Source organism: Cyprinodon tularosa, unplaced genomic scaffold, assembly GCF_016077235.1.
Source record: "Cyprinodon tularosa strain WSP-4 unplaced genomic scaffold, ASM1607723v1 ctg440, whole genome shotgun sequence".
Classification (NCBI taxonomy): Eukaryota; Metazoa; Chordata; class Actinopteri; order Cyprinodontiformes; family Cyprinodontidae; genus Cyprinodon; species Cyprinodon tularosa.
In genome coordinates, this window is record NW_024039164.1 from 151,903 (window position 1) to 174,504 (window position 22,602).

A 22,602-nucleotide genomic window follows, 5' to 3' on the forward strand; every position below is an offset into this window, starting at 1 on the left:
TGATCTAATTTTACCAAGTACCATAATCTGATAAGGATTTTATTGTGATTTAGATGATCTGTGATGCAGATGTGCTAATGAGTATTTATATAATCTGTGCTTTAAGTGCACATCTTAACAGGAGCAGATTTCAGTTCAATGCTACATGACCTGCAGAGCTGAGGAGGAGATAAAAACCAGGGAAAAAGCTGTTTGTTTTATTTTCTCTGGTATGATTTTACAATAAAGTGGATAAAATTTGATTAACTACCAGCAAACTAATAGGGAACTAACTAGTACCCAGCCTTACTATGGCACTACTGCTTAGTTACCAGGGAAACACAGAGAAACTCATCAGGAACTAATATATTAACAAGGAAACAAGAAGTAACTAATCAGGAACTGATCGGTAATTATCAAGGAAACAAAGAGTAACCAATTAGGAACTAATGGGTAGTTACAGAGGAAACAATAATTAACCAATAAGGAACTAATGGGTAGTTACCCATAAAAAAAGAGTCATCAGGAACTGATGGGTAGTAACCGAGGAAACAAGGAGTAATTAATCAGGAACTAATGGGTAGTTACCCATGAAACAAAGAGTAACTAATCAGGAACTAATGGGTAGTTACCCATGAAACAAAGAGTAACTAATCAGGAAATAATGGGTAGTTACCCATGAAACAAAGTAACTAATCAGGAACTGATGGGTAATTATCAAGGAAACAAAGAGTAACCAATTAGGAACTAATAGGTAGTTACAGAGGAAACAATAAGTAACTAATAAGGAACTAATGGGTAGTTACCCATAAAAAAAGAGTCATCAGGAACTGATGGGTAGTAACCGAGGAAAAAAGGAGTAATTAATCAGGAACTAATGGGTAGTTACCCATGAAACAAAGTAACTAATTCAGAACTGGTGGGTAGTTACCCATGAAACAAAGAGTAACCAATTAGGAACTAATGGGTAGTTACCAAGCAAATGAAGAGTAACTACTCAAGAACTAATAGGTAGTTACCAAGGAAACCGAAAAGAAACTAAAGGGTAGTTATCGCGTACTTAAGGGAACTAGTGGTTCGTTACCGCAAAATGTGGTGTAGAAGTTCTTAGAGTTTAGCTCTGGATAAATCCTTAACCCATAAAGTCCCAGCTTACAGAAAACAACTTTACTGAGTACCAGACTGCTGTCTAGCTATTATTTAATGGACTCTGTTGACTCAAGCATCATATCAAGTAGTTCCAAAGGGCCTAATAATTACCCAGTCAGTACCTGACCATTATCTAATGTTTTTATGCAACATAAAGTAAAGTACTACTGATTAGTTCCTGTTTAGTTCTCTAGTAACTAATCATGCATTCTCTAGAAGTTAATCAAATATTATGTACCTTATTGTAAAATGTTACCATTCCTCTAACATTAACAGAAACCTGTGAAAGTTTATCTGGCTGACTATGGCTGATCTAAAATAATCAATTTATCTTAAATCTTTTTGCATTAAAATAAAGAAAACACTGCAATATAAACAATGGATTCAGGTGGATGCATTTATCTACCTTTTGTCAACCTTTTGATCGCTAAGCAAATTTTTTTTGTATCCATTAACTTTTTACATTAAGAGACAAGACCTTTAATGACCTCATAGTGAAACATAAAAAAATACAACTGTAGAAACAAAAAAGGTTAAAGCCAAAAACCTGAATTAGTCAAATATTCTTATATGTATTTTCATTAGCTTCAAACTGTTTTCTCGCCTTCCTACGAAAAGCAAAATTTAAAACCTTTAATTAGTTTTTTTTTATTTAAGAAAGACTTTATATCCTTATACTTTTTTTTCAGTAGACTTTCTATAGAATCCTAGAAAAGAGAAGCCCTTTCTCTAAAGCCTGCCAACCGATCTGATGTCTTAATAGGTTGTCTTAATGTCAATTTTGACTCTATTCTGTATTATTAAAAAAGAAATTTCAACTTTAGACATTTAAAGTCTTAAAAAAAATCACTTTAAAAATCTGAGGTATAAACTCCAGAGTGACGCCTATGTTCATCTTCTCTTGCAGCTGCTAGCTAATTTAATCATCTCTAATGAGATGATTAAAGTGCTCCATCCACTTCTATCCAGTGGCTGCTAGACAGCCTGGCACGTACAGATCCACTGTTAGTCAGAACTAAACTTCACATATCAGCCTGACCTATTTTTGCTGTTCCATAGTTTTTCCATATTTATCTCTATGATTATTCCATTCAAAATAAACTAACATTTTATTTATGTTTTCCATGTTTTTTTTTTCTCCCATCTATCTATGCACAATAAAACCAAGCTTAGTTTTGGTTATCAGTTTGCCTTAAACACAGTATGATGGCGTTACATCCAAAGGAAACGCGTTGAGCACAGATGATCTGTTTAACAACTTTTAAATGTAAACATGAAATCATATCATATAAAGCTGATGAGTAAAATATGAAATCTTCGTTCTTATTTTTAGTTAACACATTTCTAACATTTTAACTGAAGATACAATCACCACATGCAGCAACAACAAAAAAGACATACAACTAATTAGAAATAAATGAGTCCCCAAGTGAAGACCTGTGTAATGAGGTGGAATGGTACATGAAATAATAAAGAAAAAGAAGAGCAAATATTTGTTGAAAGCCAACAAATTAGTGTATAACCTCCAAGTATCAGCTGGTTTAATTTTAATCTCGGCCTACAGAAAGATTACTAAATAACTTATTGCAGTGGTACTTTGGGTGACATCAAAGTGAGGTGAATAGTGCAGCACCTAGACGGTTAATGGTTAACATGCTAAGAAAACATATTTGTAAGGCCCTTGCTGTATCGCTGATGTGTGACATAAAAAGGAAACAAACAAGAGAAAGTATATTTAATGCTTTATGTTAACTTGAAGCTCTGTTAAATATTGGCTAATAACCAAGATAAAGCTAAATACTAACATTAATCAAATTACTACATGCTTTTAATTAATTTCTTATTATAGTTAAGCTTTCTGATTCTTGATTACCTTGATTTGGCAAAAGCCAATAGCTTCCTATTCCTAAAAACAAATGTTATTACTATGTTTCTGAAGTTTATGTTCTGATTTTCCCTGTTAGAGCAGTAGTCTAGAAGTGGAAACACAGTTTCAACATAAACCAACCACAGCCAAGTACTCCTTACTATATTTCTGACAAGGTTTAAAACAAATAAATCCTGTGGAACTTCAGAAAGATCTGGAAAAACCCTGTACTTTTTTTTCTATTTAAAGCAATTTCTGATTAATGCACTGCAATGGTATATACTTATAGTAAACCTGTAAGACTACACTGCCTGAACAAAAAGAAACAAACTGAAGTTTGTTCAAAATTTGCTGCAAAAGATTTAACAATGAACCCAAAGATTAAACAAGTTTGGGTTTCCAAGAAAGACAAAAAACCCAAACACACAAGAAAGAAAACTTCAAACTAGTTTCAGAGAAACTGCTGGAACAACCAAATACTAACCAGAGCTTTATGCTATTTAAAAAAACCTCTTTAAAGTACTAAGGAGCAGAGTGCTTGAAAAACCCTAACCTTCCAAGATTTGAAGGTAGTTTTAGTAAAAGAATGGGACACAGCTATACATGGGACATGCTGCTATAGGCTTAGAATGCTGGAGGACATAGGGACCCATCTTCATCATATCTCTATTCTCCGATTCTGCAGCATTTCATAGTTCAATCTCTACCTTTAACTTTCTCTGCTTTTTCTCATAGTAGCTTCATCTGGTCTGTTCCTGTTTGGCGGTGACTCTATCCTGGAGAGAAATACCAGCTGTGCTGCTGCCATCAACACCTTTGTTTATAGATGTTGGAGCTTGGCCTGTGTTTCACTGTAGTCCTGTTTCTCTGACTGAGACTAACTGGATGTATCTCTTCATCCTCTGACATGGGAGCTGGCTTGGTGCTCTTCATCCTAGCTGTCTATTTCCTTGACTGTGGAGCTGGTTGACAGTTGCCTTTTGTAGCTCCTCCTCTTTTTCTATGTCTGCTTTGGTCTTCTAGAACCCCAGTCAGCCTCAGTAGATGGCCGATCACAACGAGCTGGTTCTGCTGGAGGTTTTTTACTGTTAAAATGGAGTTTTTTTCTCTCTGCTTTCGCTACAAGCATACTTGGTGTGATGGACTGCCTTCGAGTCAATGATTCGATGCAATCAGCTGGTTTTCCTGACTGTATGATCGGATTAAATTGTCTCTGTAAAGTGCCTTCAGATGACGTGTTGTGAATTTGCTCTATGTAAATAAACTTGCTTTAAAACTGAATTAAACTGTTGACATCTGGTGTTATTTTCATATTTTTGGCCCATTGGAAATGCATTGAACTAAGAAAAAAAACAATGCGTTAATCACTCATTCTCACCTTCTAAATTTCTCTTCTGGGTGACTGGATTTAGTTGAAACAAATCTATAATTTCTATTAATAATTCACAATTAAATAATTCACCATTGAATCCTCACCTCTGCCTCTCTTTTCATGGTGTCCACCCTGCTGATTAGCTTACAGTAGGCCTGGAACAGCAGAAGCAGCTGGAAATGCAACTTGTAGAGCCTGCGACACAATTCCAGCTCCTGCAGAGACAAACCCGGAAGAATCTTCAGGACCATCTGCACTGATTACTCTGATTGTCACATTAATAAATGAGCAGAAACCTGGGTTAGAGGTGTGGGAGAAACTTAAAATGTTAACATGGGGTAGAGCAAAAAGTATCATTCAATTTGGGCTACGGAGGTAGAGAGTGAGGAAGCTACTATGATCACTGATGTTTGTCACCACATGTTGTGGTTCAGACAGAAAATGGCCGACAAGATGGATGATTTAACTACAATCTCAACCTGAAAAACATGGATGACAGAGAGCAGGGTTTGAACAGAAACAGCGATGGAAAAAAAAAAAAAAAACATGCAAAATTGAAATGAAACAAAAACAAACTTGCTGATTTAAGCTCTTTTTTTTTAGGACAATTAACCTACAATCACCTACTCAACAATAGAGGCAAGACATCTGCTGTTTGCATACAAAAATCAATGTAGGGCAAAAAAAAAATGCAAGACTGATCTGCCTGTCCATGGATAACAAATATTACAAAGCAGAATAGCCGTGTGTTCTGGTTGGGTGGAAAATGGAGAGGATAGAATCGGGTTACATGACAAATCAAAGCAGAAACAAAGACAGAGGTAGAAAGGTGGCGAGGTATGAGCAGAGGTGAGATGGTCAGTGTTTTGTCCGGCTGGCATCGTTATTGAAGTCTAGAATATGAGAACCACTTACTGCTAGATTCTCCATTTGCTAAGCAAGAAGGTGAGCAGGTCACACGCACACAAACACAAACATACATATAAACACAACAACAAACAAAACAGAAGGAGAGAAAGACCAAGAATTAGTGAGCTTTAAACATGACAGCTGAGATATGTTGACCTGAAGGTGGGCGAACAGCGCTTCGCCACCTTCACTGCACACAGTTCAGCCGAGGCTGGAAACAGGTGAGCTGACTTTAACAGAAACCAACACTTGATCTATGAAAGCCACATCCCAGCAGAGAGTAAGAGAACAGGTATGTTACAGTGGGAGCTAAAGACAGAGAGGAAGGACTAGCAAAAGCCCACTAGATGTGCTGCTTTCGATTTATTTTAAACTGAAAATCAGTTAGGATGAAGTGTGAGTAGGGGTCCATACAGCTCTGCAGGGGCCCAGGATGGACACAGAGCCTTGCAAACATGTTCACATTTAGTCACAATAAAACCACAAACATCTAAATATAATGATATTTAACCCTTTATAGGGCACTCAGTGAAATACTTTGTCTATATTTATCTATATTTCAAGCCAATAGTTTTACTGTTACCTTATTACCTTTGTAACATAAAAATATGGATATTTTTAATGGCAAACGTTAATGTCACTGTAATAACAAGAAACGCCAACTTGCCCGAATATATTAAGAAAAATAACAAAAGTGCTTCTATAATAAATTCATTTAAAAAAACAAAAAAACACAACACAATCTTAGAGGCATTAATGCTGATACTGGCACTTATTTTTTAGTTTTTTAGTTTATAAATATAATTCTTAACTACGGTAGGCTTATTAACTTTATAACTTTTCCCCTTTTTTTCTTGCCTTGTTAATTTTTTTTTCTCCAACTTAATTGACAGTAGGTAATATATCATTCAAGGGCTCATCTAATTGGTCAAATGCTAAAACAAGATGTAAAGCCATGTAGCAGAATCTTTGCTTAATGGCTGGATATAGATATTGTGCTTCTAGACCTCACTGAGGGACGGGGGGGACTCCATTTTTAAGGGGTATGCAAGTAATCGACGATGGTAACTTGCCTTATGAAGGGTTAAAGATGTTGTATATCATAGAATAAAGAAAGTAGTCTTTTCTATTAGAAAAATAAAATATAATTTTAGAGATAAATGAAAATTCACATTCCAAAAAAAATTATTTCTGTTACTGGAGTTAAAAAATGGAAGACGGCTAAATCAGATTTAAAATCATCTACAAACTTTCTTAGTTTCAAAAAAGCTGTGCAAATAAATCAGTATATTTTCTTGTATTATAACTAAATAGTTTATTATTATTAAATAAAGTGTAGCTAATTTGGTTTTATTAAGGCAACATTCATGAGCTTTTGTTTCAGGCTAAACTGTTCAGCCACAGTATTGTTTATGTAAATAAAATGTGTTGTTTTTTTGTGTCTCTAAATAAACGTCTTAATACACCAACACAACCAAGTAGATAATAAAATATTTTTTTTTAATTTGTCAGAAAACGGGGAGCAATTTGAAGCTGAAATATATCCAACCCTTCTCTATCTCAGAGTATTCTTTGGTTAATTGAACCAGCTGCAAAAAACTGAAAACCTTCCAATATGTGCATGGACGTCCCCCAAAACAGAGAAAAAGCGCTTTAATCAGAGGCAGCAAAGAGGTCTAAGTTACTGTGGAGGAGCTGCAGAAATTCACAGATTAGGAGGGAGAAACTTATGACTTGAGACATGTTTTTCTACACCCAACAGATCGGGCGTTTATGGAGTTTCCCACAAAACATGTTGGGAATGGTCCAGTCAGATGAGACCTCGGTTTAACTTCATGGTCTGCATATAATGTTCTTGGAGCAAATGGCCATGGATATAGATCCCCATAGGGAAACAGAATGGTGGCAGTGTCATGCTGTGGGGATATTAGCTCTTTTACAGCTTCTGACAGGTTTTCTGTTGGGACGTCCATGCTGAAAAAAAAAACAAGCCTGAAACAAAGTTTTTGCCTTCTAGAATGAAACAGGAAAAAAAACCCACCAAAATTAGCAATGGACTGGTTTAAATCTGACCAAAGTATTAACAAAAAAATGGCACTGCAAAGTTTGCTTAACTTTCCCTCGGTCTAAAATAAAAAAACAAATTAAATATATTTTTGTGGCTTTAACATTTAAAAAGCTGCAGCTGTTTAGGAGGTGTGAAAACTTTAGCCTATGGAGCTGTTAAAAATCTCTGGACCCCAAACAAGAGAGCATTAGGTCCTACCTGTGCATGAGTGTTCGGTCGCTGGCTGCTGTCTTTGTCCCCAAATGTTTTCTTGCAGTTTTCCAGCCACTAAATGGTTAAGAGGACACAAACATGAGAGAAAACTGTTAGAAAAAAGAGGAAAAAAGCCTGTAAAAAAAAAAAAAAAAAAAAAAAAGGAGCTCCAAGTTTTCCCCCCTGCTTTAAATATGCCTTTATTTCAATGTGAGTACTGTAAAGGTTGGTTAAAGCAAAGGATTTAATAAGAAGGTTGTACTTAGCAAATTAGACAAGGCCTGTTCCTGAGAACGGGACGGTATCTAGCCCTCTAGGGAACATTGCTGTCTTATTCAATTAGTGCTTTGCATCCCAGAACCTCTGCAATCTCATTTCTCCGTTTCCCCTCCCCCTTCTTTGTTGCTCCCACCCCTCACAGCTTTTCCTGTCTGGCCCTCTGTAACTGATTTAGGAGAGCTCAGAGTTATTTTTATCCCTCAGAGCAGGATGATGCAGACAGAAACGGTAGCAGAAACTCCTCATACCCAGTTCTGATTTGTCCTCATATGAGAGGCTGGACTTATCTTTTGCTGGATCAGCTATATTTTTTGTTTTGAATTGTCCTGGCTGCTCAGATCTCAGAGATATGGAAAAATATTGATGTGCTTTGGAAGCTCATCCCTCTAAGGCTGAGATTATGATGCAGTTTAATTGTTTCTCTCCCTCCCTCTAACACACACCCTGACAGCATCAGAAACTGCAGCTCTAAGGCAGTCTTCAAAGAGAATAAGAAAGCATATACAGCAGATTAGAAATGCGCTGAATGGTGCAGGAACGTACGAGCTCTGCTGCTTCTCTCTTGGCATTGTAGGTGTCCAGATGCTCCTGCAGCTCCAGCACACTGAACTTCAAGGTCTCCAAAAGTCCACAAGAGACCAGCTAATACAGCAACAAAAACACAGCAGATTAAAAACATACACTTAGAAAGATGATGGTTTTTCTCAAACAATCAGACTCACAGTTTCAGCATCCAGGAGAACAGTGGGGCACTGCGAATGAGACGTCATGACCTCAAGCGAGCTGAGGAACTGATTGCCCATTCGCTGGAGCCTGTCCCCCAAAAAGCGGACGGATGAATGTGTGATAGAACCAAACTTCCTCTGGATGTTCTATTATATAAGGATTAGAAGGAAAAACAATAAGTCTGTTTTCTTTTTTTTTAGATGCACATTCACAAAAAAAATACAAAATTTGAGGTGTATTACCTCAAAAAGTCGGGAGAACACATGGAAAGTGTAAACGGCAGAGGACCCGTCCGTGTCCGACAACATCTGGTTGACATGGCAACGCCAGGCGTCTTCCTCATTGTCGTAGGCAACGGGCTGGAACGCTGCCAGGATGGCTGAGAGGAAGGGCGAAGGGGGCGGAGAGGCCTGGATCTCTGAGAAGCCATCTGCGTCACCTTCATCTTGACTGAAACACACAGAGGAGCCAATGAGCTGCGCTCCGACATGCTGCACGCTCCTTCACTGAAGGGCAAATGTAAACACACACACGCGCTGGTTTTCACTGCAAGTAAACAACCTCAATGCTGTTTTTCCTCATGTCGCATTTCACTGAACGCTCTAATCCAAGGCAGAGTTTACATAATAACAGCAGATATTAGCATTCTAGCATCAGGCAAACGCCCCCCTTCCCACCACCACACACGCTCATGTAGATACTTACAGGCCCGATGGACCAAACAGCCTGAAGAAGCAGACAGAATATAGATATCTGAAGCCTGCGCTGCTGATCGCTGCAACGGACACGGTCTCTGTCCTCATCCTCACCCCCCAACCAACGATTCTCCAACCCCCTCAACTCTCTCCCCTCGTCTGCAGCCTGACTGTGCAGCAACTGCTAACGGCACAAGCGCACCGCACTCTCATCCCACACAGGACTGCAGAGTGCTAAAAATCTACACACACTGACACACACTTCTGCATGCCAACCCGGCTCCCGGCTGCACGATCTAGTGAAATGTAGCTACAGTTGGTTTTATCTCGCTGCCTCCAACTCATAAATCCACATCGCACATATGACTGGATTGTCCTGGGCAGCTTTTAATCGCTGACTCCACGCTACTTGCATGCTCACGTTTACCTCCACAGGCCTTCCTCAGCTGAGTAATAGAGCTGCAGTTACATAATGTGTTAGTAAAGACGCTACGTTAGCGAGTAATTTGCTTCAGAATGGTTTCCATCTCTTTGGAGGATGCCCTTCAGTCACAATTGGCCCACCTTCAGAAGTGAAATGGCCTGAAGCCAGGCTGCCTTCATATTCTCTGGAATGGCTGCCAAAAAAGATGTTCACTGTTGTAAAATGTTAAGCCTTTAACCTACAGGAGAAATCGAAATTTTCCTCAGTAGCCCTGAAACGTCTTTACTATTAATAGTCTGCAGTTTGTTGTGTTGCACACTAAAAAGGAAGGGAAAAAAATGATGGATAAAAATGTCTGAAAATGGATAAAAACTCGGACTTAATGTCGCATTTGGGCTCTGTCAGAATAGTTAAATTCATACCAGTGATTGTTTTTTTTTTTTTATTTCATTTGGCATGTTAGGTTTTTCCTGATCCCAGAAACTTTATAAAACCTGATCGCTAACACTCTTCAGTGTGGATGTGATTCAGGAAAAAAATTTTAAAAACATGATTTAAGATTAGCTGTGTTTATAAACAGTGGTTTGTTAAAAGTCAGAGCTTGAAGGTTCTTCTAAGACGAGACAGCAATTTCGATTAGTTCTTAAGACGCGTCTGCAGTTCATTCAGGCAGCACCAGATAACAGGAAGGCTGAAGGTAATGCAGAAATCTGGCTTTGCTTTATGTCTTTGATCTCACAACCGCTGCCTGTCCTGGAACATCTGGAATTCAGAAACTAAAGAAGCTTTTTGGAAATATACAAAAATATATACAAAACAGAAAGACAGAAAAAAAATGTTTTAATATAAAATTGTTTATTTTTTGTTCAATAATAAATCTGACTGGATTTGTAAATCATTGTGGATCTAAACTCCAAAAAGTTGGAATAGGGCATCGGCCATCTTTGATGGTGGAGTTTGTTGGAGCAGCTGCTTAACTCTATAATGCCAAATGTATCGTATTTGATACATACGGTTTCTGAAATGTTTTATTTCTTTTTACATATTTTGTTAAAAGGCCAAATAAGGACTTCAAACCAAAAAAAAGTATTTTTTTTTATGTTTTGTTTTATTCGTGGATCGGGCTTTAAAGGGTTAAAGAAGGTAGATGAGCTCATCAGAAGGGCAACGCTGTCCTGGAATCCTCCCCCCACCCCAAAAGCAAGACTTAAACGAAAAACAGAACATCCTGCTGGACAATCTCTAACGCTCAAATGCATGAATCACTATCTCTTAAATCATAATTTTTATATTCTACCTATAAATAGTCATACAAGTTTTGTACATTTTCAGTTTAAACTTCATTGATCTGAGTTTGTAGCTTTACTGTTCATCTGCTGTAAAAGTTCACTTTGTGTCTGAAAACATCTGAAAATTGCCACCAAAATAAAGAAGAATTCTGTTCTACTCTAATTATGTCTTGATTCAATCAAACACCAGGAAATATCCAAAGTTAGTATAGAATCAATCCAAACTCAAATCTCAAATAATATCACCTACCTAGACATGCCAGAGAAGTCTGCCTCCTCTTCCTCACAGCGCTCATCCAGCTCCTTTAGGGCCTTCGTCACATCCTCTTCCCACAGCGAGCCACAGGTGCTGTCTGGATCTGGATCAGCCTTAGGATCGAGCGGCGTGGGGATGCACAGAGGCAGTACGGTCTGCGAATCCTCCTCACAGAAGGACCCCGGCGGTGTGTCAATGGCCGGCGGAGGAGGGGGGGCTGGATCCAGCTCCTGGTGAGGGTCCAGGTTCCCCTGGGTGTCCTGAGAGTAGTGGGGGTCCTGCGGGTCAGGGAGGTCACACAGCTCGGGCGCATCAGACGGCAGAGGGGGGACGCTGCAAAACCCGGTGTCCTCGCTCACGCTGCTACTCAGCTCGTCGGCTGCTGTCATGCTAACAGCGTCCTGCAACGCAAAACAAGATGGAGGCACTCAGCTACGGTTGGCGTGACATTGGTTGGAAGGTTCCTTACAAACTTTCACTTCTAAGTTTTTTTCTATACTACCAGGTTGATTCTTACACGTTAAAGCAGTGTCCTCGGGATACCGAGATTTCCGTCATCAGCGAATAAAAACTAAATTTTTAATGGCATTTAATTAAATGACATATAATAATGTAGCCAAATAAAATGGACAATTGCTTCCAAGAAAAGCAAATGTAGTCAAAACTAGACTTGGATAACAGCTGACTAAATGAATGAGCAAGAGTCCTGTCACTCTGGAGCATCAGAAAATATGTTCATGCCTGAGACGAAATTAGAAATGAGAGAAAATGGTCAATGCAACCTTTTCTTCTAAATCACTCGTACAATTTAAGAGCAAAATTGTGTGTAAGAAAGGCCCTTAAATGAGGCCCAATGTCTAGTTTAATATCTGCTTTTCTCATGAGGTTTCCAGGACCTTCTGAAGAGGAACAAGCTCACAGTGTCACTGTGAGTTTGAGCTCATCAGAGAAAATCATTTACTTTAAAAAAATTTCATTGTGTGCATGATGCCAAACCACAGAGCAAATCTATTCTAATGTGGCCAAATTACACGACTCAGCAAACCTCATATTATGATGGTAGGACAGAAGAGGCTGTTTCCAGCATCCCTGTTGGGATGTGGAGTCTTTATGGGGACTTGATGGCTCCACTGCTCTTTAAATAGAACAGTACCAGGAGACGTCTGACGTAGATTTAATGGGTAAATCTGTGCTTCTGCTGCTAGCATCTTTACTGAAACCTTACAGCAGTGGTCTTCCAGAGTTCATCAGAGTATCATCTGCTCTTAAAATTATTAGAGCTGCTATCCACTATTGGATATGGACGAGTTTAGGCAGGTAAATATTTTATTGTAGCCATTTCCCGATTTATGAAGATCAACATATCTGCTCTCGTCTTTCCAATTTTGGAAAGTGGCTGAGAGAGAGTGGGTTCTAGGAAAAGCTTCAACTGCTTTCATTTCACAGGAATGGGTGTCCATTACTTCCCCATTCCATGGAGTTTAAATACAACACATTACCAATGTAATTTTCTTTCTTTTTTTTTTTACTGCATGAATTGCTCAAATAAGGCATCTTGTAGGGTAATAACATTTTTTAGTGTTATCTGAAGACTTTTTACAGATCTGTAAAGCCATCATAGAAACTATGTATTGTTGCATCCTGGTGGGACAACAACAGATAGATCAGATCCCTGAGCTCATCTTTAAGACAATTGGATTTACGTGCTTCAATGCACATAAATAATGCACCGAATTGGAGACATTGATTAATAAACAGCCCACATCCAGTGAGGCTGCAATTTATAACAAGCTTTACTGTAAACATGACTCAGAAAAACATCAGGCTCATTTTAGTGCAAAGTACAAAGAATGTCTCTAGTCTCTCTACCAATAAAGTTTTAAGTCAAGTCCCAATGTGAGACAGGGAACTCTGAAGTCGAGTAAGAGTCGTCCATGTTGAATTCTGGATCGTAAACAAGTCATTTGACCAAACATCTAAATTCTTTTCAAAAAGCTGTTTCTTTTTTTTGCCAGATCAAACACCCAGAGGAACTGAATTTTAAATTTGTGTGAATGAAGTCTGAAGCCAATAAATATAAGCTAATATAAAAAAAAAGAAATTCCTCTAAGCAGGCTGATCTGAGAGTAAAAATATCCAGATTTCTACTGCAACGTTTTTTAGTGTTGCATAATAACAGCACCAAAAATCAGCCTTTACAATATTATATCAGACATTATTATGTGAGTAACAGCAGATCATGATATAACCCATCAGAAAGAGATATATGCAATTAAATAAAAAAAAAAAAAATAATAATAATAATAATTTAGATTTAATAAGACGTGAACGTGGAGCTGCTCTCTGATAGCTTGGATGCAATAATTTAACTGTGGTTCAGGCTTAAAGCACTGAGTCTTTCCATCGTTACAGAGAAGCCTTCTGACATTCCTTAAATGAGCAAAAAACAAAAACACTTTGCTTTATTGTTGCTTTATTAACTTTGATTAATTTTTATGTATCAATCTCTGTATTGGGAGGAAGTTAGATGTTTCCCTTTTATATGAGTTTTTAGCTGGTCTTTGCAAAAAAAGAAAATCACATATTTTTTCTCTGTTGATTTAGATGTCTGCATTTTGAAAATGTATTAAAAACTTGAAGGAAATATTAAAATCTAACTTTAATTTTCACGTGTAATAAAGAACAAAATCTGATTTGAACTTGGATGAATTGCAAACATATTTGTAACATAATTAAACCTAAATAATTAAGATTAAGATTTCTCTGTGGGAGAATGTTCTGCTTGTGATGATGATGAGGAAGGGAAATTTAAACTTTATTAAAATGTTGTTTTTTTTCTAAGAAAACAAAAACATATAGGGTCTGATTTCAGGAGGATATCACTGCTGCTCTCTTCCCAAAGTGCTTTGCACCAAATCCTTCCCCCAACATAATGGTCTAACATTAATGGCCTCCTGTACTTAATGTTGATTTAGCTACTGGCAGCAATTGCATCACCGTCTCCAGGCTTGCAAATATGAATCAGTCTGGGGCAGTTGCTCCTGCCTGTATATAAAATGGCCAACCCATTGTTTGAAGAGGAGCAGTTTTTGTTTTTCCCTCCTCCAACTTTTCTCAGGCATCCCTGAAAGCGCTAAAGCAGAGCCCCTGAAGTAGAGTCCAAAGATAAACGGGTAAACCTCATGCTAGATTCACTGTGTTGTAGTAAAAGGAGAAGAAAATGGAGGGGCGGAAAGATTGCTTTTTTTTTGTTTTTTTTTTACGGGAAACCTCCTGTTTGACGTAGAATAATTTTCTCAAATGAAAAGGTTCAAATCATGCTAATTCAAAGACCAAAGGCTTTTATAAAAATCATGGAGTCAGAGTAGTTAAAGTTTTGACTCGATTCTGACTCGACTGAAGATCTGCGTGTCTCAGACCAGAAGGAAGGATTTGATAACAGCTTCAAATCTTCTGGCTGTACTTCTTATTTATTTATTTTTTTAAACAATCCACTGCATTAAGGTAACTGGACGTGGCAGGCAGCCAGTGCGTCACAGAGACAGCATCTATATTATGGAAAGCTTTTAGCGGAGCTCATGGTCGCAGAGGAAGGAATGAGCAAGAGTATTGATGGGTTTTATCTGAGCTTCATTATACTAAGAGCTGCGGGGGGGTAGCTGAGGGTGGGGGCTGTAGACCTTGGACTGATATTGAGATCATTGGCAAAAGAAGCTCCATAGGAGCTGCATCCAGTGTAAAACACAGACTCTGAAGGTAGAAAGATGTCTTTAACAGTTTCAATTAAAACTAAGCCATGTTCTGTTTCAATGCCTTTGAGAACTGAAAACAGACACACAGATTTATGGGGGTTTTCCACCATCTTATGTTATTCTCTTCATTTTCATTTACTTTTTTATAGCTTGTCTTTTTCAATTAGTTTTTTTAAAGGCTAATGAGCTACATTACTGCTGCAACAATCCCCAGTATACCATCACAGTGAAGATATGCATAAAGCAACATCCTGGATTCTAGAAAAGATTAGCAATTATTACAGTTATTTAGGTACAAAAATATGCATGTGATTGATTTGGTGATACTTTTGGCTAAATGAAGCATTAAATGTTTTAGAGGATAAAGAGATGGTAAACTGTTAAAGCACATTTGAAGGACTGTTTGTTTGTGATGTTCTGACTGAAGCCGTACAGTGACGTCATTTATCTTTACCCAGAATAACATGGAAGAAAAACAGTCTCATTGGAATTTGGTCTTTTTTTGTACACCATATTTTAAACACTGAATTTTTGTACACATTGAAAAAATTCTACAGCAAAAAAAAATGTCCTGCATATGTGTTGACCTTTTGGTGAACTCAGGCCAAAGAAATCTACACTTGATGCAGTCGAGCAGCTTCTAGCCAATGAAATTAGCTCATTTGCTCAGAAAAAAATAATAAAATTGCCGCTGGCCGCTTCTTTGGGATCAAGCCAAGAGCACTGGCCGTCAGAGGTGCCGCACTAGCTGTGATCGGCTTAGTTATTTCACCCAGTCCGATTAGATGAAAAACTCTAATAGCTGTCTATTAGTAGCTACCTGATGTTTTGTAATCATATCTATTTAACAAGAAAAACTCCTCATTCAGCTTCATTCAGCCGAAACAAAGCTATACCCAACTTTGGAGTCACGTAACCAAATTAGCTAATTTCATTGGCTAGAAGCTGCTCGACTGCATCAAGTGTCGATTACTTTGGCTTCAGTTCACCAAAAGGTCAACAGATTTGCAGGAAAAATTTTTTGCAGGCAAATTTTTACCAGATAAATATTCAGTGTAAGGAATTCAATGTGTAAAAAAAAAAATCAGTGTTTAAAATTCGGTGCTAAAAAAATTCGGTGTACAAAAAAAGGTCAGATTCCAATGAGACTGTTTTCCTTCCATAGAATAAGTACCACAAATTACTGAGCTATAATTTAAAGTGCAAATCTTCAGTCCATTTTGCTCATTGTGGTCATCAGGAAACACTTCCCATTAGTATCTCACACTAAAAATAGGACTTGAATGTTTTGAGTCTAAACCTGTTAAAAAAAAAATTTAATTTAAAAAACTTACACAGGTTGGCCAGCAGGTGGCAGTGTCTAGTGACTAATCAAGTGGCTTTAAAAAAGTAAAACTTCAAACTGTAGTTTCCTCTGTGCATGAAAGAGACAACCTCCTGCTAACCTTCCAAACTGACCGAGCAAATAAGAACAAAAACATTGTAACAGACTCACCGCTGTTAGTGATAGTAGCAGTTAATAGCATAAAGACAGCATATGGCATGTTAAAAAGAGTAGCAAATGAAAGAAGTTTAATTGGCTAAGTCGCATCTGATTGAGTTTCCACTATGTGCGCCTTTAAAATTCAACAAACCACTTAAAAAGGACTCATACTCACACATGCTTCTGCTGAAGGGAACCGTTCTCATGGCGTTTTCACCAGTTTTTAAATGCAGGATTTAGTTGGAAGGGTCAGTGGCTGAGTTATTGGGGATGAGCAGTAACAGCTGGCCTGAGGTGAGTGTTTGCTTTGATCTCATCCCGAATCACATAGTAAAGCATAAAAGCTAAAGAGCCAGCCCTCAGCGCCCTCACCCACAGCAAAGCAACCAAGAAAAGGGGCCTTAGAGGGGAATTAAGCGGTTAAAAAATGTCTTCACCCAGCAGCTGGCAGACAGTAACAGAACTAAACCCATCCAAAAAATCCTAAATATTGTATTTTTTTCTCACTAAAATAACAAACAAAACAAGAAGTAGAGCAAAGCAGACAGAAGCTGAGAAGGAAAAGAAATGCGAGCTAAAAAGCACCCGAGCACCACAGTTTATTGCCTCCCCCGATTGATCGCACCTCAGGCAGCTGGCTGCTGGTGCTGTCTGAGTGGGTCATCTCCAAACTGGGGCTATCCAGTCGGGGGAGAGAGGGGAGGGAGGGCAGGTTGGGCAGTACAGTGGCCTCTTCGGTCATGGCGCTGCTGGACGATTCCTGAGACTGCTGCAGGGAATCCACGTGGTTGGATGCAGTGTCATCGGTAGCAGAGTCGCTGTTCAGCTGGACGGCAGAGACAAGACAACCGGATTACCTCACTGGAACTAAACTTAGATTATTATTCAAATCAGCATGTAAAAACAGGGCTGAACTAAATTATTTGACTTACACTTATATGATCAGGATCTAAGCAAATGTTCAAGATTTAATCAGATAAGCAGATATTAATGAAAAATGCTTTGGAGGATGCTTTATGTTCAAGGACCTGCATGTCAGGGAAATATATACTTTAGTATTAAACCTTTATATTATATTAAACAAATAAGACATGGTTTTCAAATCAAGCAAAAGAAGTTTTAGTCATTTTAGTCTTGAATTCCTTTGAACCTGCATCTTAAACTGCTTCAGGATATTCCTACCATTCTGACCCATGCTATTAGCAGTTTTTATTTTATATTAAAGGTGCAATGCTTCATGGAAGCATGGATCACCCTAAAACTTCTTCACATTTCGAAAAAACAAAAGAAAAATGTTTTTACTGGAAGTTTAAATGACAGACCAACACAAAAAAAAACAGTGCAATTGCTAATGGTGGAACAGACTGGGGACCCTGAAAAATGTATCTGAAAATACATAAAATTACTTCATGCTATATGAATTTATACATATAAAAGAAATAATTACATCAATTTTTGACTAAATGTATTGTTAATGACATTTAATCAATATTTTTAATTACTTAAAGAGAGATTTTATCAAACTATTTTATTTCAAATTACTGCATAATTGAAATTTAAATCATATGACAGATCAGTGTGTGCTTCAATAAGTGAATGATTGAATGTAGTGTATAGTGATTTGGTTATGTCTCCTGACTTGGTTAAGCACATCACTATAGGGCACAGTGCTGGTGAAGATTCTCGGTCATCAGGTCATAGTCATTCCAAAAGAAGTTAAAAACCAATCCACTGGACTTTGTTTCCAAGTTTAAAGACCTTTTGCTTCCTATCTAGAGACCGCAGTACATCTACACCTTATGGACAAAGAAATTCTTTTGAGGACCAGAATGTCCACATTTTCGAAAAAGAAAATAGGTGGTTAGAGAGGGGCGTGAAGGAAGCCATCTATGTTAAGAAAGAAAAACCAACCTTAAACAGACAGGGTGGACTCAGGTTCCAGCTTTCAAATAACCTACAGGAGAGTGGAGGACCTCGCCTATTCAGCCATGCCAACAACTGCCTTAACGACCCCCCTTTCAGAGACTTAGATTGGTATGGGGCATTGCAATCTAACAAAACAAGCCAAACAACCCCCATTCCAAAGGGGTGGATCCCTTCGTCCGTTTCAATTTACATGTTTTCAAAACAAAAACAAGGCTTTGATGGGCTACCTCGAACTCAACTCTCTTCCTGACATTTTGAATCGAAAAAGCTTCCTGGATGGGAAGCGAAACGTCTTCAAACTTGGAAACAAAGTCCATCCAACTATTTTCTGACACTCTTAATCCCAAGTGGGGTAGTGAGGGGTGCTGGTGCCTATCTCCAGCTGTCTATGGGCAAGAGGCGGGGTACACCCTGGACAGGTCGCCAGTCCATCGCAGGAAACAAAGTCCAGTGGATTGTTTTTTTTTTTACTAGTTTTTTGAATTAATATCTAGGGCACTATATAGGGGTTAGGTTATTTTAAATTAGTGTCCAAACATCTAGTGGATCAAAAAATAGTGGAGGCAAAATTTCCTACAATGCAGCTTGAATAGCAGCCGACAGTAGGGACAAATAAAGATGGTGCAGTCACCATGCGGGGAGGCAGTCAGTTCACTATATAGTTCCCGCTCTATATAGCGACTGAGGGATGAAGGGGTTAGGGCGGACGTTCGGATATAGCCAATGACTATGAAAACCATTTTGCAAACCCCCTACATTGGAAACCCCTGTCCTAGACTGTCTGCCATCTTTCTGTCCCTTTCTTTTTTATAAAACTGATCAAGCTGAGTCTGATTAGAAGGAGATCATCCAACAACAACGACACGTTTTAAATCTAGACTTTTCGCTGTAGCTGGGGCTGTAAACTTTACAGCTGTGATGTGGGTCTGGGCAATATGGAAACAAAAATTATATATTATATTTTAAATAAATATCTAAATTATTTTTTTATCTTTCTACACCGCCCTGCTCATTATCTGCCGTTACCATATTTAGTTATGATGGTCGGCCAGTTCACAGAGATGAGCAACCTTTTTTTTCTGTCACATAAAATAATCCAGTTAGGCCAAAAGGTTTCACTCCCTACAAGGATCCACACCTTAGGGTTTGTCTTCTAACCAATATTCCCTCAGATCCATTTGAAGAGTGTACAGCTAATATTTGTCCCATTGACAGATCCTTCCAACTGAGCTGTGGATTTCTGTAGCTCCTCCAGACATACTTGTTTGCTTCTCTTCCTTTAAATTGATCATTTCTTGCATTTAAGCTGTTCTTGCCTGGTGTGTTACTTCAGGATGAGTGAATTAAAGTCATGATGTTTTCAAATATTTTTCCAATTAACAACAAAATGGGTTCAAGTCTTTTACTAGCAGTAAATCTAACATAAATACCGCTTGTAAGAAGAAAAAAAAATGCTTTTTTTTACCCATTTCAAACATGATACTTCAGTTCAATAGTAGAACTTAAAAGCACAAAGTCATCGGCTTTACTCTTGTTTTATATACATTTATATAACGAGATCTTCTAATACGTTTATGTTATTAGTAAATGATGACAATCCCACCATTCTGTCAGTTTTGGGGGCAAAATCAAATACAATTTCTAATTATATTTTTAGTCTGCCTCCTTGAACCCCAGTCGGCCTCAGCAGATGGCCGCTCACACTGAGCCTGGTTCTGCTGGAGGTTTCTTCCTGTTAAAAGGGAGTTTTTCCTCTCCACTGTCGCTACAAGCATGCTTAATATGAGGGATTGCATTCGAGTCAATGAGTCGATGCAATCGATTTGAATCAATTTGACTGTATGATCTGGTGAACTGTAAAGTGCCTTGAGATGACGTGTTGTGAATTGGTGCTATATAAATAAACTGAACTGAATTGAATTATTTAAAAGGAAATTCCCTAAAAAAAATTAAATCCTGCATTTCTTTGTGAAGGTCTATCAAATAAATCCCAGCAGTAAAATGTGAAAAAGTTCAAAGGGTGTAATTACTTCTGCAAGGTCCTGCAAATGCTGCATGCTCTTGAGTAAAAACTGGACTGCTGAGTCTCTTTAGGGGGTCACATGTTCAAAAAGGCAAAAGCTCATTCTCTCACCATGCATTATCAAGAACAGCAGAAGAGGAGAGAGAGCGATAGAAAGAGAGAGAAAGAGAGAGAGCAAATCCTTTCAGAATGAGCTGAAGCATTCATATTATTTTTAGGGAGATTTGAGCTTGCAAGACAACAAAAGGAAGAGTTAGAAAGAAGCAGCAGGTGTGTTAGAAAACAGCAAAGGACCATGCAGGTTTAGAGATACTAGCATTTTATTTTTAAATTGATTGTATGAAAAGAATCAATCACTGTACTTACCAAACATCTACTTCTATACGGATATTCAAACTAACTTTAAACTAAAAAAACAATTTAATTCTGAGTCAGAGGTGAAAGAACTGGGCTGAGATTTGAAGGAGGCAACTACCACCAGCAGCCAAGAAGCAGGCAGCAGGTCCAGCTCAGTATGCGCACACACACACGCACACCATGCCAGCGGGGCCGTGTGAGGGGGGGACCACGGTAGATTGAGTGGGTGTGTGGACCCTGATTGGAGTAAGACTTACAAGGCTGGAGCGGGTGAGAATCTGGCTAGCGCTCAGTACCTCCTCCTCAGATGATTCATCCGTGTCCTCGTGGTTGGTGAGGTTGAGACTTGGCGTGCTGCCAGTGTACTGGCACTCCTGTAAAGACGGCGTGTCCCCTTTGTCCATGCTCTCCAGGGAGCGGCGCCGCACCCCCCAGTTGAAGTTGTCCATGCTCTCCCCCTGCAGGACATCCAAGCCAACAGCAGTGAGACAGAATGTAAAACAGAAAAAATATTTCACAACTTAACGTTTAACAAAAAAAAAAAAAAAAAAAGGTCTTACATACAAAATTAACTTAAATAAAACAAAGACATAAATAGGTCACATGCTTGATGTGGTTTTTCTCCATCTTTTGGGATGAAACATCATGCTAAGCTCTAAAGCTATCAAAGTGTCCACAAACACAGGGGCGGATGTTCAAATCAAAGTGTCCGACGGCAATAAATTGGATATCAACACGGGGAAAGAAAAAAACTAAATCAATTAACCTTTTGTGCCCAGAGACATACCTGCATCTCCTTGTAGCAAGAGAGGAAACAGAATGTAAATGTTAGTAGACTTAAGACTGTTAGGAAACAATATCGTTTCATGTGTCACAGCTAAATAAATCCTAACAAGCTGAGGGACGAGATATTATTCAGATGCTTTGAGTGGGAACTCACCTCTGCATCCTCCAACTCCACATCCAGGAAGTCAAAGTCTTTAAAGACACCAAACTGCTGCTCGCTTCCCGTGTCCTCTCCCTGAACATCCTCCTCTCTGACCACCTCCTCCACCGTCGGAATGAGACTGGTTTGCTGGTCCACCGAGTCCAGATCCTCATTGGAAGAGAAAACCACCTGCAAGGAAAAACAACAAAAGTTTTTTTCTTCAAATGATCAAGTTAAAAACATATCTCTAACCAGAGAGCTTCTCTTTAGGCCTTGCAGTAGAAGGTGAGTCTTACGGATGGATTTTTGGGAATGCCAGATTCTGGACCACATAGAGACAGGACATTCATCAGCCTCTCTCTGGTTCTTCTCTAAGGAAGGAACACAAACAAAAACATGAGGAAAAACTGAGCAAATTACAATATTTACATCTAGAACTAATGACCCAATCAATACCAACATTGGTAACGTTAGTAATAAAGAAATAATAAAAAAAACAAAATCTTGTTAGGATCATTTGAATTCTTGCATAAAACTGAAAAACAGAGAAATCAGCAGATTTTCCTTTTGACCGGGCAGAGAAGAATTAAAAAATTACATCTTTTATCTGATCAGATAGTCTCAACCGTACCAAGACCTCAATAGATGATTCTCACCCAATACACTTAACTGAGAAACAACTGAATTGACAGTAAATACAAGATGTGTGCTCATTAAACATCTCGTCTTCAGACTAAAATGAAAATAAAAACCTATTTTACATTAATGTTGGTCTCATAAACTGGTGAAACGATGCCTCTGCTCATAATATAAATAATAAAAGAATAATAAAAGTCAGAACAACACCTTAAATGCTGCTTAGTATAATTTGAAATCTGTTAGAATAATTGTATATTAATGTATCTGTGTAGTGTTATAATGCATAAAG

At 38.3% G+C, this 22,602-nt stretch overlaps 1 protein-coding gene across 13 annotated transcripts in view; it reads right to left on the reverse strand.

The window, feature by feature from the left end:
• fryl (furry homolog, like) overlaps positions 1 to 22,602 on the reverse strand; it is a 109,253-nt gene that overhangs the window by 3,149 nt on the left and 83,502 nt on the right. For 8 of the 13 annotated variants that reach the window (XM_038300126.1, XM_038300125.1, XM_038300120.1 and 5 more), the window contains 12 exons: positions 21,971 to 22,045; positions 21,687 to 21,863; positions 21,534 to 21,542; positions 21,004 to 21,204; positions 17,066 to 17,266; positions 11,200 to 11,606; positions 8,784 to 8,991; positions 8,538 to 8,687; positions 8,359 to 8,457; positions 7,543 to 7,611; positions 5,283 to 5,300; positions 4,472 to 4,582 (listed from right to left, as the gene is read on the reverse strand). In XM_038300126.1, coding sequence (XP_038156054.1) covers positions 4,472 to 4,582; positions 5,283 to 5,300; positions 7,543 to 7,611; positions 8,359 to 8,457; positions 8,538 to 8,687; positions 8,784 to 8,991; positions 11,200 to 11,606; positions 17,066 to 17,266; positions 21,004 to 21,204; positions 21,534 to 21,542; positions 21,687 to 21,863; positions 21,971 to 22,045 — 1,725 coding nt within the window. The remainder of the gene's footprint in view (positions 1 to 4,471; positions 4,583 to 5,282; positions 5,301 to 7,542; positions 7,612 to 8,358; positions 8,458 to 8,537; positions 8,688 to 8,783; positions 8,992 to 11,199; positions 11,607 to 17,065; positions 17,267 to 21,003; positions 21,205 to 21,533; positions 21,543 to 21,686; positions 21,864 to 21,970; positions 22,046 to 22,602) is intronic. The other 5 variants (XM_038300121.1, XM_038300116.1, XM_038300119.1 and 2 more) reach the window with 4 other exon arrangements.